Below are 19,218 nucleotides of genomic sequence, written 5' to 3'. Positions count from 1 at the left end.
TATAGTCAAACATGGCGGAGGTTCCCTGATGTTTTGGGGTTGCTTTGGCACTGGACTGCTTGACCGTGTGCATGGCATTATGAAGTCTGAAGACTACCAACAAATTTTGCAGCATAATGTAGGGCCCAGTGTGAGAAAGCTGGGTCTCCCTCAGAGGTCATGGGTCTTCCAGCAGGACAATGACCCAAACACACTTCAAAAAGCACTAGAAAATGGTTTGAGAGAAAGCACTGGAGACTTCTAAGGTGGCCAGCAATGAGTCCAGACCTGAATCCCATAGAACACCTGTGGACAGATCTAAAAATGGCAGTTTGGAGAAGGCACCCTTCAAATATCAGGGACCTGGAGCAGTTTTCCAAAAAAGAATGGTCTAAAATTCCAGCAGAGCATTGCAAGAAACTCATTGATGGTTACCGGAAGCGGTTGGTCGCAGTTATTTTGGCTAAAGGTTGTGCAACCAAGTATTAGGCTGAGGGTGCCAATACTTTTGTCTGGCCCATTTTTAGAGTTTTGTGTGAAATGATCAATGTTTTGCTTCATTCTCTTTTGTGTTTTTTCATTTAAGACAAATTAAATGAAGATAATAATACCAAAGAATTTGTGTTTGCAATCATTTTCAGGAAGAAACTGAGTATTATCTGACAGAATTGCAGGGGTGTCAATACTTTTCGCCACAACTGTAGGTTGTCACATCTGCTATGTTGCAACTAGATCCTGCTGACTTGCTGTGTGTCTTCCTTCTTGTGTGATCTGCTGTGTGTAACCTTCTTGTGTAATCTACTCAATCAGCTAAGCTTTCTTGCCATAATGTCAGAGAGGAAAAAATTACGGTGCGGGGTTTGGCAATACTTTCCAAGCAGCTGGTCCCGGCTGTACCCAATGATCTTGTTGCTGAGGGAGACTCGTTTTTCTCAGACGGCACCTGGAATATGCAAATTTTCCTCTTCATGCTTCAATCCATGTTGTGTCCCTGCCTTTGGTACGGGCTCACACACTGAGCTCGTATCTTTCCTGGGAGATGATGGTGGATGTAATCAGCCATCATGTGCCTCTAACAGCTGTGAGTGGAGCTGTACCTACAGCTTTGTTAAATCTTGCTGCCAATCTCGGACAATGACATTTAACACACGCCAGTGGGGCGCAACATTCCACACTCCCATCAGCACCCCTGTCACATGATCGTGGGGCGGGGATGGGTTGCTATGACAGCCGAGGGTCAGCAGAAGACCCCTAGGCTTGTCATTACGATCCTCCAGTGAAAGCCTACGTTCATTGGAGATTTTCTCTATATATGGCCCTAACGCCCTGTTATGTGTAGTACAAACAATCGGACAATCGCAGCCTTAAGTCGCTTAAGAGGACTAACAGACACAGGAAAAAAAGGGTTTTATAAAAATATGGAAAAATTAAAACAAAGACAAAAGTTCTAATCACCTCATTTTGCCCCATTAAAAATGAAACAGTTAAAAAATACACATTTGGTACCGATGCGTTCGTAATAGTCTGATCTATCAAAATATAAAGTAAATAAATGAAAATAGAAAAGCCAGAATTATTACTTTTTGGCCGCTGCAACATTGCAATAATACGCAACAAGAGGCAATCAAAACATTGTATGTACCCCAAAAATGGTATCAATAAGAACATCAGCTTAGGAAGAAGTCATTTAGATTGTGAGCTCCATCGGGGACAGTGATGATAATGTGTACAAAACCTGTAAAGCGCTGCGGAATAAGTTAGCACTATATAAAAATAAAGATTATTATTATTATCACCGGTCCCAGATCCCAGAAAGTATCATTTCTGCAGGTATGTGTGGCTGTTACTCACATAGTCGGCCAGCTTCTTGATGCCTCCAGGGAATCTGGTGGGATCTGCCAGCAGCCTGTGGTCCTCGTCCCGATGTGTGGCCAGCCAGCAGTCATCAATGCACAGATATTTGTATCCAGCTTTCACCCATCCGTCTGCCACCATCATATCTGCCATCTGCATGAAGAGCTGCTCACTGGAAAACAGGGCATGGTTACAAGAAGTATTGCCAGACCACAAATGCAAAAAAACACATGGTGCCGTCACCAAGAAGACACGGAGAAGGAGCCAAAAACGATGACCCGCCTTCCCAACGACTGCAGAAGATCAGAACCAGACACAAGAGCGACATATGAAGAGATTACGCCATGATACAGATGAATACAATCTCTACATAAAAACTAAAACCTGTAAATAATCCGACCCCGACAATAATCACACAAGGCCTATTATTATGGGCATGGTCTCTATTTCATTTAACCCCTCAAGGGACAAAGTACGAAATGTGAAAACCCAAAGGGATTCTCTATTAAACAGCCTCCTATGACAATGGATGACCCTCGTATGTTATTTTCAATTTAAGATATGACTGATCTTTATTGTGTAGAACAAACATTAAAAAAAATTTTTACAAACATTTTTTGGGGAATTTTTTTCCCCTTCATAATTTTTTAGTTTGTCATCTAGAGATTGTATATATTGCATTCTTCATCTGTATCATGGCATAAACTCTTAATATGTCACTCTCGTGTCCACGTGTGATCCTCCGCAGTCGGTGGGACGGGTCATCTCCTTGGATCTCAGCTTCCTGTAGAAGTTGTTTTCTATACGTCTTTATATGAAGCCTGAGGAAGAAATCAGATCGATTCTGAACCACTTTGCTGACTTAATAAATGTCCATGGTCTTTCTGCAGCTTCTCACCATTCTCTTCATTGTGACAGCGCCACCACAACAATGGAAAACTATGTAGGGCCCATTATTCTATATGGAGGATTATGTGGGCCCCATTATTCTGTATGGAAGACTATTTGGGGCCAGTTATTCTACATGGAGGACTATGTGAGGCCCATTATACTGCATGAAGGACTATGTGGGAACCATTATACTGCAGAATGGACTATGTGGGAACTATTATTCTGCATGCAGTACTATGTAGGGCCATTATACTGCATGGAGGACTATGCGGGGCCCATTATACTGCATGGAGGACTAAGCGAGGACCATTATTCTGCATGGAGGACTATGTAGCGACCATTATTCTGCCTGGAGTACTATGTAGGGCCATTATACTGCAGGGACCAATATGCGGGGCCCAATATACTGCATGGAGGACTATGTGGGGTACATTATTCTGTATGGAGGACTACGTGGAGTCACTATTCTGTATTAAGGACTATGTTTGGCCAATAATTCTGTATGGAAGACTATGTGGGGCCCATTATTCTGTATGGAGGACTATGCGGAGTCATTATTCTGTAAAGAGTGATAAGGAAAAACTTCCTCAACTGTAGAAATTTTTAATAAATAACAAGGTTGGCCTGCGACTTTTTCCAAGTTTTTAATTTTCGCCTTCTGTGAATTTCAGTTTGACATTTCTGATCTAAAAGTTGTTTGCACAGTTTTTAATTGATCCATAAATGTAAAGTTGAAAGTAATTTATTAAATAGTCTTCACTATTGTTCTTCTCCCATTTTCCTGCTGTAGGGTGTCTGTTTCTTTATCTAGCTTTTTCAGTCTTGATACAAATCCAACCGAGACGAGACCCTGCTGAGTTCTGACTGGGTCTCTCTTCTGTCAGTATTAGATAGCAGTATGGAAATATATATAGCTCTGGCAAAAATTAAGAGACCACTGCAAAATTTTCATTTTGTCTGATTTTTCTCTTTATAGGTCTATTTTTGAGTAAAATATAAATTGCTCTTTTATTCTATAAACCAGGGTTGCCCAACTCCAGTCCTCAAGGCCCACCAACAGGTCATGTTTTCAGGATTTCCTTAGTATTGCACAGGTGATAATTGCATCACCTGTACAACACAAGGGAAATCCTGAAAACATGACCTGTTGGTGGGCCTTGAGGACTGGAGTTGGGGAACCCTGCTATAAACTACTGACAACATGTCTTCGAATGTCCAAGGACTAAATTTTGTATTTATTTTCAGAAAATGAGAAATGGTCAAAATAAAACAATACAGTGCTTGCAGACCTCAAATAATGCTAATAAAACAAGTTCATAATCATTTAGAAACAACAATACTAATGTTCAATATTTTGTGGAATAACCATGATTTTTAATCACAGCTTTCATGCGTCTTGGCATGCTTTCCACCAGTCTTTCACACTGCTTTTGGGTGACCTTATGCCACTCCTTGGTACAAAAATTGAAGCAGTTCTTCTTTGTTTGATGGCTTGTGACTATCCATCTTCCTCTTGATTACATTCCAGAGGTTTTCAATGGGGTTCAGGTCTGGAGATTGGGCTGGCCATGACAGGGATTTGATGTGGTGATCCTTCATCCACACATTGATTGACCTAGCTGTGTGGCATGGCGCACTGTCCTGCTGGAAAAACCAGTCCTCAGAGTTGGGGAACATTGCCTGAGAAGAAGGAATCAACTGTTTTTCCAGGATAACCTTGTATGCAGCTTTATTCATACGTCCTTCAACAAAGATTACCCTGTCTAATTCCAGCTTTGCTGAAGCATCCCCAGATTATCACCGATTCTCCACCAAATTTCACAGTGGGTGCAAGACACTGAGGCTTGTACACCTCTCCAGGTCTCCGTCTAACCATTAGACGACCAGGTGTTGGGCAAAGCTTAAAAATAGACTCATCAGAGAAGATTACCTTACTCCAGTTCTCTATGGTCCAATGATCTTTAGCAAACTTCAGCCTGGCTCTCCTTTGCTTCTCATTGACGAAAGGCTTTTCTCTAGCTTTACATGACTTGAGTCCTGCCCCTAGGAGCCTGTTACAAACTGTTCTTGCCATGCATTTCACCCTAGCTGCCATTTCTTTTGTAGGTCACTTGATGTCATCCTGCGGTTGTTGAGTGACATTCGAATAAGATGACGGTCATCCCGGTCAGTGGAGAGTCGTTTTTACCCTCTGCCGGTCTGTAGCTTTGTTGTCCCCAACATCTGCTGCTTGACCTTGTTATAATAAACTGCCGTATTAGAAATTTTAAGGATGGAGGCAACATGGCACTCACTGTATCCCTCTGCTAGAAAAGCCAGAATTGAGCCCTTCTTTTCCTCACTCAAGACTTTTCAACTCCTTTGGCATGGTTAAAAGTTATTTTCTCATTCCTATTACTTTTGGGTATTGCTAGCACTTGTTTTGCCATCCAGCTTGCCCTATTGCAAGAGGATTGTGAACACCACAGCAGGGTTTTTTTTATACTTTCCTTCATTAAATAATATTTGGTTCAGGTTATCACCTAATCAGAAGCACATTAAGTAGAATGAGGTATAATCTGGTTGGAATTAAACTGACACTGGAATGGATGGCTGCCAGACATGTAGAGAAGCTGATTGTTATAAAACTTTGCAGTGGTCTCTTGATTTTTGCCAGAGCTGTGTATATATACACTACCATTCCAAATTTTGGGGTCACCCAGACAATTTTGTGTTTTTCATGAAAACTCATACTTTTATTAATCAAATGAGTTGCCAAATGAATTTAAAATCTAGTCCAGACATTGACAAGGTGCAAAAAAAATATTTTTATTTGAAATAATAATTTTCTCCTTCAAACTTTGCTTTCGTCAGAGAATGCTCCCTTTGCAGCAATTACAGCATTGCAGACCTTTGGCATTCTAGCAGTTAATTTGCTGAGATAATCTGGAGAAATTTTACTCCATGCTTCCAGAAGCCCCTCCCACAAGTTGGTTTGGATTGATGAGGACTTTTTGCGTACCATACGGTCAAGCTACTCCCACAACAGCTCAATGGGGTTGAGATCTGGTGACTGCGCTGGCCACTCCATTACAGATAGAATACCAGCTGTCTGCTTCTTACCTAAATAGTTCTTGCATAATTTGGAGGTGGTCTTTGGGTCATTGTCCTGTTGTAGGATGAAATTGGCTCCAATCAAGCGCTGTCCACAGGGTATGGCATGGCGTTGCAAAATGGAGTGATAACCTGCCTTGTTCAAAATCCCTTTTACCTTGTTCAAAACTCCCAGTTATCAGCACCATGCAACCCCAGACCATCACATTACCTCCACCATGCTTGACAGATGGCATCAGGCACTCTTCTAGCATCTTTTCAGTGGTTCTGCATCTCACAAATGTTCTTCTGTGTGATCCAAACACCTCAAACTTGGATTCGTCTGTCCATAACACTATTTTCCAATCTTCCTCTGTCCAATATCTGTGTTCTTTTGCCCATATTAATCTTTTCCTTTTAATAGTCAAGTCTCAGATATGGCTTTTTCTTTGCCGCTCTGCCCTGAAGGCCAGCATCCCGGTGTCACCTCTTCACTGTAGATGTTGACACTGGTGTTTTGCGTGTACTATTTTATGAAGCTGCCAGTTGAGGACCTGTGAGGCGTCGATTTCTCAAACTACAGACTCTAATGTACTTGTCTTGTTGCTCAGTTGTGCAGCGGGGCCTCCACTTCTCTTTCTACTCTGGATAGAACCTGTTTGTACTCTCCTCTGAAGAGAGTAGTACACACAATTGTAGGAAATCTTCAGTTTCTTGGCAATTTCTCGCATGGAATAGCCTTCATTTCTAAGAACAAGAATAGACTGTCGAGTTTCACATGAAAGTTCTTTTTTCTGTCCATTTTCAGAGTTTAATGAAACCAACAAATCTAATGCTCCAGATTCTCAACTAGCTCAAAGGTCAGGTTTATAGCTTCTGTAAATCAGCCAAACTGTTTACAGCTGTGCTAACATACTTATACAAGGGTTTTCAAGGGTATTCTAACCATACATTAGCCTTCTTACATAGTTAGCAAACACAAAGTACCATAAGAACACTGGAGTGATGGTTGTTGGAAAAGGGCCTCTATACACCTATGAACATATTGCAGTACAAAAAAGATGTTTGCAGCTAGAATAGTCATTTAACACATTAACAATGTATAGATTGAATTTTCTGAATCATTTAATGCTAGCTTCATTGGAAAAAACTGTGCTTTTCTTAAAAAAAATAAGGTAATTTCTAGGTGACCCTAAACTTTTACACAGTCAGGATTTCAGCGTGAAAACCTAAACTTTTAATATTTTGCTATTTCCAGTGGTGTAACTATTGTGGTTTCAGAGGGTTAGACCATGAACAGGCCCAGAGGGGCCAGGGGGGCCTCTAGGACTATGTCAGAACATGCGTTCCACACACTTGCCTGTCTGTACATCAGCCAATATGAGAGCAGAGTATTACAATCAAGGGGGAGGGATGAAGACATCAAAAGTCTATCATGGCTGATGCTGCTCCATAGGGTAGAGAAGACGGCTCTTTATTATTGTTAGTGGCACTCTGGGTCTGTGTGATATGCACCCCCCATTATTGTGTGCAGCACCCTGAGGCTGTGTGATCTGCCTCCATTATTGTGTGCGGCACCCTGTGGCTGTGTGATGTGCCCCCCATTACTGTATGCGGCACCCTGTGGCTGTGTGATGTGCCCCCCATTACTGTGTGCGGCACCCTGTGGCTGTGTGATGTGCCCCCCATTATTGTGTGCGGCACCCTGTGGCTGTGTGATGTGCCCCCATTACTGTGTGCGGCACCCTGTGGCTGTGTGATGTGCCCCCCATTACTGTGTGCGGCACCCTGTGGCTGTGATGTGCCCCCCCATTATTGTGCGCGGCACCCTGTGGCTGTGTGATGTGCCCCCAATACTGTGTGCGGCACCCTGTGGCTGTGCCCCCATTACTGTGTGTCATCCTGGGGCTGTGCCCCCATTATTGTGTGCGGCATCCTGAGGCTGTGTGATCTGCCTCCATTATTGTGTGCGGCACCCTGTGGCTGTGTGATGTGCCCCCCATTATTGTGTGCGGCACCCTGTGGCTGTGTGATGTGCCCCCCATTATTGTGCGCGGCACCCTGTGGCTGTGTGATGTGCCCCCATTACTGTGTGCGGCACCCTGTGGCTGTGCCCCCATTACTGTGTGTCATCCTGTGGCTGTGCCCTCATTATTGTGTGCGGCATCCTGTGGCTGTGTGATGTGCCCCCATTACTGTGTGCGGCATCCTGTGACTGTGTGATGTGCCCCCATTACTGTGTGCGGCATCCTGTGGCTGTGTGGTGTGCCCCCATTACTGTGTGCAGCATCCTGTGGCTGTTTGATTTGCCCCCATTACTGTGTGCGGCACCCTGTGGCTGTGTGATGTGCCCCCATTACTGTGTGCGGCATCCTGTGGCTGTGTGATGTGCCCCCCATTACTGTGTGCAGCACCCTGTGGCTGTGTGATGTGCCCACCATTACTGTGTGCAGCACCCTGTGGCTGTGTGATGTGCCCCCAATTACTGTGTGCGGCACCCTGTGGCTGTGTGATGTGCCCCCCATTATTGTGCGCGGCACCCTGTGGCTGTGTGATGTGCCCCCATTACTGTGTGCGGCACCCTGTGGCTGTGCCCCCATTACTGTGTGTCATCCTGCGGCTGTGCCCTCAATATTGTGTGCGGCATCCTGTGGCTGTGTGATGTGCCCCCATTATTGTGTGCGGCATCCTTTGGCTGTGTGATGTGCCCCCATTATTGTGTGCGGCATCCTGTGGCTGTGTGATGTGCCCCCATTACTGTGTGCGGCATCCTGTGGCTGTGTGGTGTGCCCCCATTACTGTGTGCGGCATCCTGTGGCTGTGTGATTTGCCCCCATTACTGTGTGCGGCACCCTGTGGCTGTGTGATGTGCCCCCATTATTGTGTGCGGCATCCTGTGGCTGTGTGACGTGCCCCCATTATTGTGTGCGGCATCCTGTGGCTGTGTGACGTGCCCCCTTTACTGTGTCATCCTGTGGCTGTGTGATGTACCCCATTATTGTGTGTGGCATCCTGTGGCTGTGTGATGTGCCCCCATTACTGTGTGCGGCACCCTGTGGCTGTGCCCCCATTACTGTGTGTGTCATCCTGTGGCTGTGTGATGTGACCCCCATTATCGTCTGTGTCATGTTGTGGCTGTGTGATGTGCCCCCATTATTGTGTGCGTCATCTTGTGGCTGTGTGATGTGCACCCATTATTGTGAGCGGCATCCTGTGGCTGTGTGATTTGCCCCCATTATTGCGTGCGGCATCCTGTGGTTGTGTGATGTGCCCCCATTATTGTGTGTGTCATCCTGTGGCTGTGTGATGTGCCCCCCATTACTGTGTGTGTGTGTGTCATCCTCTGGCTGTGTGATGTTCCCCCCTTACTGTGTGCGGCATACTGTGGCTGTGTGATGTGCCCCCATTATTGTGTGTGTCATCCTGTGGCTGTGTGATGTGCCCCCCATTATTGTGTGTGTCATCCTGTGGCTGTGTGATGTGCCCCCATTATTATGTGCGCCATCTTGTGGCTGTGAGATGTGCCCTCATTACTGTGTGCGGCATCCTGTGGCTGTGTGATATACCCATTATTGTGTGTGTCATCCTGTGGCTGTGTGATGTGCCCCTATTATTGTGTGCGGCATCCTGTGGCTATGTGATGTGCCCCCTTTACTGTGTCATCCTGTGGCTGTGAGATGTGCCCTCATTACTGTGTGCGGCATTCTGTGACTGTGTGATGTACCCATTATTGTGTGTGTCATCCTGTGGCTGTGTGATGTGCCCCTATTATTGTGTGCGGCATCCTGTGGCTGTGTGATGTGCCCCCCTTACTGTGTCATCCTGTGGCTGTGAGATGTGCCCCCATTACTGTGTGCGGCATCCTGTGGCTGTGTGATGTACCCATTATTGTGTGCGTCATCCTGTTGCTGTGTGATGTGCCCCCATCACTGTGTGCGGCATCCTGTGGCTGTGTGATGTACCCCCCATTATTGTGTGTGTCATCCTGTGGCTGTGTGATGTGCCCCCCATTACTGTGAGCGGCATACTGTGGCTGTGTGATGTGCCCCCATTACTGTGAGCGGCATCCTGTGGCTGTGTGATGTGCCCCCATTACTGTGTGCGTCATCCTGTGGCTGTGTGATGTACCCCCATTACTGTGTCATCCTGTGGCTGTGTGATGTGCCCCCATTACTGTGTGCGGCATCCTGTGGCTCTGTGATGTGCCCCCATTACTGTGTGCGGCATCCTGTGGCTGTGTGATGTACCCCCCATTATTGTGTGTGTCATCCTGTGGCTGTGTGATGTACCCCCCATTATTGTGTGTTTCATCCTGTGGCTGTGTGATGTGCCCCCATTACTGTGTGCGGCATCCTGTGGCTGTGTGATGTGCCCCCATTACTGTGTGCGGCATCCTGTGGCTGTGTGATGTGCCCCCATTACTGTGTGCGGCATCCTGTGGCTGTGATGTGCCCCCATTACTGTGTGCGGCATCCTGTGGCTGTGTGATGTACCCCCCATTATTGTGTGTGTCATCCTGTGGCTTTGTGATGTGCCCCCCATTATTGTGTGTGTCATCCTGTGGCTGTGTGATGTGCCCCTATTACTGTGAGCGGCATCCTTTGGCTGTGTGATGTGCCCCCATTACTGTGTGCGGCATCCTGTGGCTGTGTGATGTTCCCCCATTATTGTGTGCGGCATCCTGTGGCTGTGTGATGAGCCCCCATTACTGTGTCATCCTATGGCTGTGTGATGTGCCCCCATTACTGTGTGTGGCATCCTGTGGCTGTGTGATGTGCCCCCATTACTGTGTGCAGCATCCTGTGGCTGTGTGATGTACCCCCCATTATTGTGTGTCATCCTGTGGCTGTGTGATGTACCCCCCATTTTTGTGTGTGTCATCCTGTTGCTGTGTGATGTGCCCCCATTACTGTGTGCTGCACCTTGTGGCTGTGTGATGTGCCCCCATTACTGTGTGCGGCATCCTGTGGCTGTGTGATGTGCCCCCATTACTGTGTGCAGCATCCTGTGGCTGTGTGATGTGCCCCCATTACTGTGTGCAGCATCCTGTGGCTGTGTGATGTACCCCCCATTATTGTGTGTGTCATCCTGTGGCTGTGTGATGTGCCCCCATTACTGTGTGCGGTATCCTGTGGCTGTGTGATGTGCCCCCATTACTGTGTGTGGCATCCTGTGGCTGTGTGATGTGCCCCCATTACTGTGTGCGGCATCCTGTGGCTGTGTGATGTGCCCCCCTTACTGTGTGTGGCATCCTGTGGCTGTGTGATGTGCCCCCATTACTGTGTGGCATCCTGTGGCTGTGTCATGTGCCCCCAATACTATGTGTGGCATCCTGTGGCTGTGCCCCCCATTACTGTGTGCGGCATCCTGTGGCTGTGCCCCCTATTATTGTGTGCGGCATCCTGTGGCTGTGTGATGTGCCCCCATTACTGTGTGTCATCCTGTGGCTGTGTGATGTGCCCCCATTACTGTGTGTGGCATCCTGTGGCTGTGTGGTGTGCCCCCATTACTGTGTGCGGCATCCTGTGGCTGTGTGATGTGCCCCCATTACTGTGTGTGGCATCCTGTGGCTGTGTGGTGTGCCCCCATTACTGTGTGCGGCATCCTGTGGCTGTGTGATGTGCCCCCATTATTGTGTGCGGCATCCTGTGGCTGTGTGATGTGCCCCCATTACTGTGTGTCATCCTGTGGCTGTGTGATGTGCCCCCATTACTGTGTGTGGCATCCTGTGGCTGTGTGGTGTGCCCCCATTACTGTGTGCGGCATCCTGTGGCTGTGTGATGTGCCCCCATTACTGTGTGCGGCATCCTGTGGCTGTGTGATGTGCCCACATTACTGTGTGCGGCATCCTGTGGCTGTGTGGTGTGCCCCCATTACTGTGTGAGGCATCCTGTGGCTGTGTGATGTGCCCCCATTACTGTGTGTGGCATCCTGTGGCTGTGTGGTGTGCCCCCATTATTGTGTGCGGCATCCTGTGGCTGTGTGATGTGCCCCCATTATTGTGTGCGGCATCCTGTGGCTGTGTGATGTGCCCCCATTACTGTGTGTGGCATCCTGTGGCTGTGTGATGTGCCCACATTACTGTGTGTGGCATCCTGTGGCTGTGTGGTGTGCCCCCATTACTGTGTGCGGCATCCTGTGGCTGTGCCCCCCATTATTGTGTGTGGCATCCTGTGGCTGTGTGATGTGCCCCCATTACTGTGTGCGGCATCCTGTGGCTGTGTGATGTGCCCCCATTACTATGTGTGGCATCCTGTGGCTGTGTGGTGTGCCCCCATTACTGTGTGCGGCATCCTGTGGCTGTGCCCCCCATTATTGTGTGTGGCATCCTGTGGCTGTGTGATGTGCCCCCATTACTGTGTGCGGCATCCTGTGGCTGTGTGATGTGCCCCCATTACTATGTGTGGCATCCTGTGGCTGTGTGATGTGCCCCCATTACTGTGTGCGGCATCCTGTAGCTGTGTGATGTGCCCCCATTATTGTGTGTGGCATCCTGTGGCTGTGTGATGTGCCCCCATTATTGTGTGTGGCATCCTGTGGCTGTGTGATGTGCCCCCATTATTGTGTGTGGCATCCTGTGGCTGCGTGATGTGCCCCCTTTACGGTGTGCGGCATCCTTTGGCTGTGTGATGTGCCCCCATTACTGTGTCATCCTATGGCTGTGTGATGTGCCCCCTTTACTGTGTGCGGTATCCTGTGGCTGTGTGATGTGCCCCCCATTATTGTGTGCGGCATCCTGTGGCTGTGTGATGTGCCCCCATTACTGTGAGCGGCATCCTGTGGCTGTGTGATGTCCCCCATTACTGTGTGTCATCCTGTGGCTGTGTGATGTGCCCCCATTATTGTGTGTGGCACCCCGAGGCTGTGTGATGTGCCCCCATTACTGTGTGCGGCATCCTGTGGCTGTGTGATGTGCCCCCATTACTGTGTGCGGCATCCTGTGGCTGTGTGATGTGCCCCCATTACTGTGTGTGGCATCCTGTGGCTGTGAGATGTGCCCCCATTATTGTGTGTGGCACCCTGATGCTGTGTGATGTGCCCCCATTACTGTGTGTGGCATCCTGTGGCTGTGTGATGTGCCCCCATTACTGTGTGCGGCATCCTGTGGCTGTGTGATGTGCCCCCCATTATTGTGTGTGGCATCCTGTGGCTGTGTGATGTGCCCCCATTACTATGTGCGGCATCCTGTGGCTGTGTGATGTACCCCCCATTATTGTGTGTGTCATCCTGTGGCTGTGTGATGTGCCCCCCATTATTGTGTGTGTCATCCTGTGGCTGTGTGATGTGCCCCCCATTATTGTGTGTCATCCTGTGGCTGTGTGATGTGCCCCCATTACTGTGAGCGGCATCCTGTGGCTGTGTGATGTGCCCCCATTACTGTGTGCGTCATCATGTGGCTGTGTGATGTACCCCCCATTACTGTGTCATCCTGTGGCTGTGTGATGTGCCCCCATTACTGTGTGCGGCATCCTGTGGCTGTGTGATGTGCCCCCATTACTGTGTGCGGCATCCTGTGGCTGTGTGATGTGCCCCCATTACTGTGTGCGGCATCCTGTGGCTGTGTGATGTACCCCCCATTATTGTGTGTGTCATCCTGTGGCTTTGTGATGTGCCCCCCATTATTGTGTGTGTCATCCTGTGGCTGTGTGATGTGCCCCTATTACTGTGAGCGGCATCCTTTGGCTGTGTGATGTGCCCCCATTACTGTGTGCGGCATCCTGTGGCTGTGTGATGTTCCCCCATTATTGTGTGCGGCATCCTGTGGCTGTGTGATGAGCCCCCATTACTGTGTCATCCTATGGCTGTGTGATGTGCCCCCATTACTGTGTGTGGCATCCTGTGGCTGTGTGATGTGCCCCCATTACTGTGTGTGGCATCCTGTGGCTGTGTGATGTGCCCCCATTACTGTGTGCAGCATCCTGTGGCTGTGTGATGTACCCCCCATTATTGTGTGTCATCCTGTGGCTGTGTGATGTACCCCCCATTATTGTGTGTGTCATCCTGTTGCTGTGTGATGTGCCCCCATTACTGTGTGCTGCACCTTGTGGCTGTGTGATGTGCCCCCATTACTGTGTGCGGCATCCTGTGGCTGTGTGATGTGCCCCCATTACTGTGTGCAGCATCCTGTGGCTGTGTGATGTGCCCCCATTACTGTGTGCAGCATCCTGTGGCTGTGTGATGTACCCCCCATTATTGTGTGTGTCATCCTGTGGCTGTGTGATGTGCCCCCATTACTGTGTGCGGTATCCTGTGGCTGTGTGATGTGCCCCCATTACTGTGTGTGGCATCCTGTGGCTGTGTGATGTGCCCCCATTACTGTGTGCGGCATCCTGTGGCTGTGTGATGTGCCCCCCTTACTGTGTGTGGCATCCTGTGGCTGTGTGATGTGCCCCCATTACTGTGTGGCATCCTGTGGCTGTGTGATGTGCCCCCAATACTATGTGTGGCATCCTGTGGCTGTGCCCCCCATTACTGTGTGCGGCATCCTGTGGCTGTGCCCCCTATTATTGTGTGCGGCATCCTGTGGCTGTGTGATGTGCCCCCATTACTGTGTGTCATCCTGTGGCTGTGTGATGTGCCCCCATTACTGTGTGTGGCATCCTGTGGCTGTGTGGTGTGCCCCCATTACTGTGTGCGGCATCCTGTGGCTGTGTGATGTGCCCCCATTACTGTGTGTGGCATCCTGTGGCTGTGTGGTGTGCCCCCATTACTGTGTGCGGCATCCTGTGGCTGTGTGATGTGCCCCCATTATTGTGTGCGGCATCCTGTGGCTGTGTGATGTGCCCCCATTACTGTGTGTGGCATCCTGTGGCTGTGTGATGTGCCCACATTATTGTGTGTGGCATCCTGTGGCTGTGTGATGTGCCCCCATTACTGTGTGCGGCATCCTGTGGCTGTGTGATGTGCCCCCATTACTATGTGTGGCATCCTGTGGCTGTGTGGTGTGCCCCCATTACTGTGTGCGGCATCCTGTGGCTGTGCCCCCCATTATTGTGTGTGGCATCCTGTGGCTGTGTGATGTGCCCCCATTACTGTGTGCGGCATCCTGTGGCTGTGTGATGTGCCCCCATTACTATGTGTGGCATCCTGTGGCTGTGTGATGTGCCCCCATTACTGTGTGCGGCATCCTGTAGCTGTGTGATGTGCCCCCATTATTGTGTGTGGCATCCTGTGGCTGTGTGATGTGCCCCCATTATTGTGTGTGGCATCCTGTGGCTGTGTGATGTGCCCCCATTATTGTGTGTGGCATCCTGTGGCTGCGTGATGTGCCCCCTTTACGGTGTGCGGCATCCTTTGGCTGTGTGATGTGCCCCCATTACTGTGTCATACTATGGCTGTGTGATGTGCCCCCTTTACTGTGTGCGGCATCCTGTGGCTGTGTGATGTGCCCCCCATTATTGTGTGCGGCATCCTGTGGCTGTGTGATGTGCCCCCATTACTGTGAGCGGCATCCTGTGGCTGTGTGATGTCCCCCATTACTGTGTGTCATCCTGTGGCTGTGTGATGTGCCCCCATTATTGTGTGTGGCACCCCGAGGCTGTGTGATGTGCCCCCATTACTGTGTGCGGCATCCTGTGGCTGTGTGATGTGCCCCCATTACTGTGTGCGGCATCCTGTGGCTGTGTGATGTGCCCCCATTACTGTGTGTGGCATCCTGTGGCTGTGAGATGTGCCCCCATTATTGTGTGTGGCACCCTGATGCTGTGTGATGTGCCCCCATTACTGTGTGTGGCATCCTGTGGCTGTGTGATGTGCCCCCATTACTGTGTGCGGCATCCTGTGGCTGTGTGATGTGCCCCCCATTATTGTGTGTGGCATCCTGTGGCTGTGTGATGTGCCCCCATTACTATGTGCGGCATCCTGTGGCTGTGTGATGTGCTCCCCATTACTGTGTGCGGCAACCTGTGGCTGTGTGATGTGCCCCCATTACTGTGTGCGGCATCCTGTGGCTGTGTGATGTGCCCCCATTATTGTGTGTGGCATCCTGTGGCTGTGTGATGTGCCCCCTTTACTGTGTGCGGCATCCTTTGGCTGTGTGATGTGCCCCCATTACTGTGTCATCCTATGGCTGTGTGATGTGCCCCCTTTACTGTGTGCGGCATCCTGTGGCTGTGTGATGTGCCCCCCATTATTGTGTGCGGCATCCTGTGGCTGTGTGATGTGCCCCCATTACTGTGAGCGGCATCCTGTGGCTGTGTGATGTGCCCCCATTACTTTGTGTCATCCTGTGGCTGTGTGATGTGCCCCCATTACTGTGTGTGGCATCCTGTGGCTGTGAGATGTGCCCCCATTATTGTGTGTGGCACCCTGAGGCTGTGTGATGTGCCCCCATTACTGTGTGCGGCATCCTGTGGCTGTGTGATGTGCCCCCATTACTGTGCGCGGCATCCTGTGGCTGTGTGATGTTCCCCCATTACTGTGTGCGGCATCCTGTGGCTGTGTGATGTGCCCCCATTACTGTGTGTCATCCTGTGGCTGTGTGATGTGCCCCCATTACTGTGTGCGGCATCCTGTGGCTGTGTGATGTGCCCCCATTATTGTGTGTGGCATCCTGTGGCTGTGTGATGTGCCCCCATTACTGTGTGTGGCATCCTGTGACTGTGCCCCCCATTATTGTGTGCGGCATCCTGTGGCTGTGCCCCCCATTATTGTGTGCGGCATCCTGTGGCTGTGTGATGTGCCCCCATTACTGTGTGTGGCATCCTGTGGCTGTGTGATGTGCCCCCATTACTGTGTGGCATCCTGTGGCTGTGTGATGTGCCCCCATTACTGTGTGCGGCATCCTGTGGCTGTGTGATGTGCCCCCATTACGGTGTGGCATCCTGTGGCTGTGTGATGTGCCCCCATTACGGTGTGGCATCCTGTGGCTGTGTGATGTGCCCCCATTACTGTGTGCGGCATCCTGTGGCTGTGTGATGTGCCCCCATTACTGTGTGTGGCATCCTGTGGCTGTGTGATGTGCCCCCAATACTGTGTGCGGCATCCTGTGGCTGTGTGATGTGCCCCCATTACTGTGTGCGGCATCCTGAGGCTGTGTGATGTGCCCCCATTACTATGTGCGGCATCCTGTGGCTGTGTGATGTGCCCCCATTACTGTGTGTGGCATCCTGTGGCTGTGCCCCCCATTATTGTGTGTGGAATCCTGTGGCTGTGTGATGTGCCCCCATTACTGTGTGTGGCATCCTGTGGCTGTGTGATGTGCCCCCATTACTGTGTGTGGCATCCTGTGGCTGTTCCCCCCATTATTGTGTGTGGCATCCTGTGGCTGTGTGATGTGCCCCCATTACTGTGTGTGGAATCCTGTGGCTGTGTGATGTGCCCCCATTACTGTGTGCGGCATCCTGTGGCTGTGTGATGTGCCCCCATTACTGTGTGCGGCATCCTGTGGCTGTGTGATGTGCCCCCATTACTGTGTGCGGCATCCTGTGGCTGTGTGATGTGCCCCCATTACTGTGTGTGGCATCCTGTGGCTGTGTGATGTGCCCCCATTACTGTGTGTGGCATCCTGTGGCTGTGTGATGTGCCCCCATTACTGTGTGCGGCATCCTGTGGCTGTGTGATGTGCCCCCATTACTGTGTTTGGCATCCTGTGGCTGTGCCCCCCATTATTGTGTGTGGCATCCTGTGGCTGTGTGATGTGCCCCCATTACTGTGTGTGGCATCCTGTGGCTGTGTGATGTGCCCCCATTAGTATGGCATCCTATTGCTGTGTGATGTGCCCCCATTACTGTGTGCGGCATCCTGTGGCTGTGTGATGTGCCCCCATTAGTGTGGCATCCTGTGGCTGTGTGATGTGCCCCCATTACTGTGTGTGACATCCTGTGGCTGTGTGATGTGCCCCCATTACTGTGTGCGGCACCCTGTGGCTGTGTGATGTGCCCCCATTACTGTGTGCGGCACCCTGTGGCTGTGTGATGTGACCCCCATTATTGTGTGTGACATCCTGTGGCTGTGTGATGTGCCCCCATTACTGTGTGCGGCACCCTGTGGCTGTGTGATGTGCCCCCATTACTGTGTGCGGCACCCTGTGGCTGTGTGATGTGCCCCCCATTATTGTGTGTGGCATCCTGTGGCTGTGTGATGTGACCCCCATTATTGTGTGTGACATCCTGTGGCTGTGTGATGTGCCCCCATTACTGTGTGCGGCACCCTGTGGCTGTGTGATGTGCCCCCCATTATTGTGTGTGGCATCCTGTGGCTGTGTGATGTGCCCCCATTAGTGTGGCATCCTGTGGCTGTGTGATGTGCCCCCATTACTGTGTGCGGCATCCTGTGGCTGTGTGATGTGCCCCCATTACTGTGTGTGGCATCCTGTGGCTGTGTGATGTGCCCCCATTACTGTGTGTGGCATCCTGTGGCTGTGTGATGTGCCCCCATTACTGTGTGCGGCATCCTGTGGCTGTGTGATGTGCCCCCATTACTGTGTGCGGCATCCTGTGGCTGTGCCCCCCATTATTGTGTGTGGCATCCTGTGGCTGTGTGATGTGCCCCCATTACTGTGTGTGGCATCCTGTGGCTGTGTGATGTGCCCCCATTACTGTGTGTGGCATCCTGTGGCTGTGTGATGTGCCCCCATTAGTGTGGCATCCTGTGGCTGTGTGATGTGCCCCCATTATTGTGTGTGGCATCCTGTGGCTGTGTGATGTGCCCCCATTACTGTGTGTGGCATCCTGTGGCTGTGTGATGTGCCCCCATTACTGTGAGCGGCATCCTGTGGCTGTGTGATGTGCCCCCATTACTGTGTGCAGCATCCTGTGGCTGTGTGATGTGCCCCCATTAGTGTGGCATCCTGTGGCTGTGTGATGTGCCCCCATTACTGTGTGTGGCATCCTGTGGCTGTGTGATGTGCCCCCTTTACTATGTGCGGCATCCTGTGGCTGTGTGATGTGCCCCCATTACTATGTGAGGCATCCTGTGGCTGTGTGATGTGCCCCCATTACTATGTGAGGCATCCTGTGGCTGTGTGATGTGCCCCCATTACTGTGTGCGGCATCCTGTGGCTGTGTGATGTGCCCCCATTACTGTGTGCTGCATCCTGTGGCTGTGTGATGTGCCCCCATTAGTGTGGCATCCTGTGGCTGTGTGATGTGCCCCCATTACTGTGTGCGGCATCCTGTGGCTGTGTGATGTGCCCCCATTACTGTGTGTGGCATCCTGTGGCTGTGTGATGTGCCCCCATTACTGTGTGCGGCATCCTGTGGCTGTGTGATGTGCCCCCATTACTGTGTGTGGCATCCTGTGGCTGTGTGATGTGCCCCCATTACTGTGTGCGGCATCCTGTGGCTGTGTGATGTGCCCCCATTACTGTGTTTGGCATCCTGTGGCTGTGCCCCCCATTATTGTGTGTGGCATCCTGTGGCTGTGTGATGTGCCCCCATTACTGTGTGTGGCATCCTGTGGCTGTGTGATGTGCCCCCATTA

General features: G+C 50.5%; 1 protein-coding gene across 1 annotated transcript in view; it reads right to left on the bottom strand.

Moving 5' to 3' along the window:
* The window catches only part of GLA (galactosidase alpha), an 81,810-nt gene that overhangs the window by 34,841 nt on the left and 27,751 nt on the right, over positions 1-19,218 (bottom strand). The window contains exon 2 of the mRNA XM_073558780.1: positions 1,831-2,005. Coding sequence (XP_073414881.1) covers positions 1,831-2,005 — 175 coding nt within the window. The remainder of the gene's footprint in view (positions 1-1,830; positions 2,006-19,218) is intronic.

Source organism: Dendrobates tinctorius, unplaced genomic scaffold (assembly GCF_039654945.1).
Source record: "Dendrobates tinctorius isolate UK_male_01 unplaced genomic scaffold, ASM3965494v1 ptg000258l, whole genome shotgun sequence".
Lineage (NCBI taxonomy): Eukaryota > Metazoa > Chordata > Amphibia > Anura > Dendrobatidae > Dendrobates > Dendrobates tinctorius.
The sequence above is the reverse complement of the archived record's forward strand: the minus strand, read 5'-3'. Positions and strand labels throughout refer to the sequence as shown.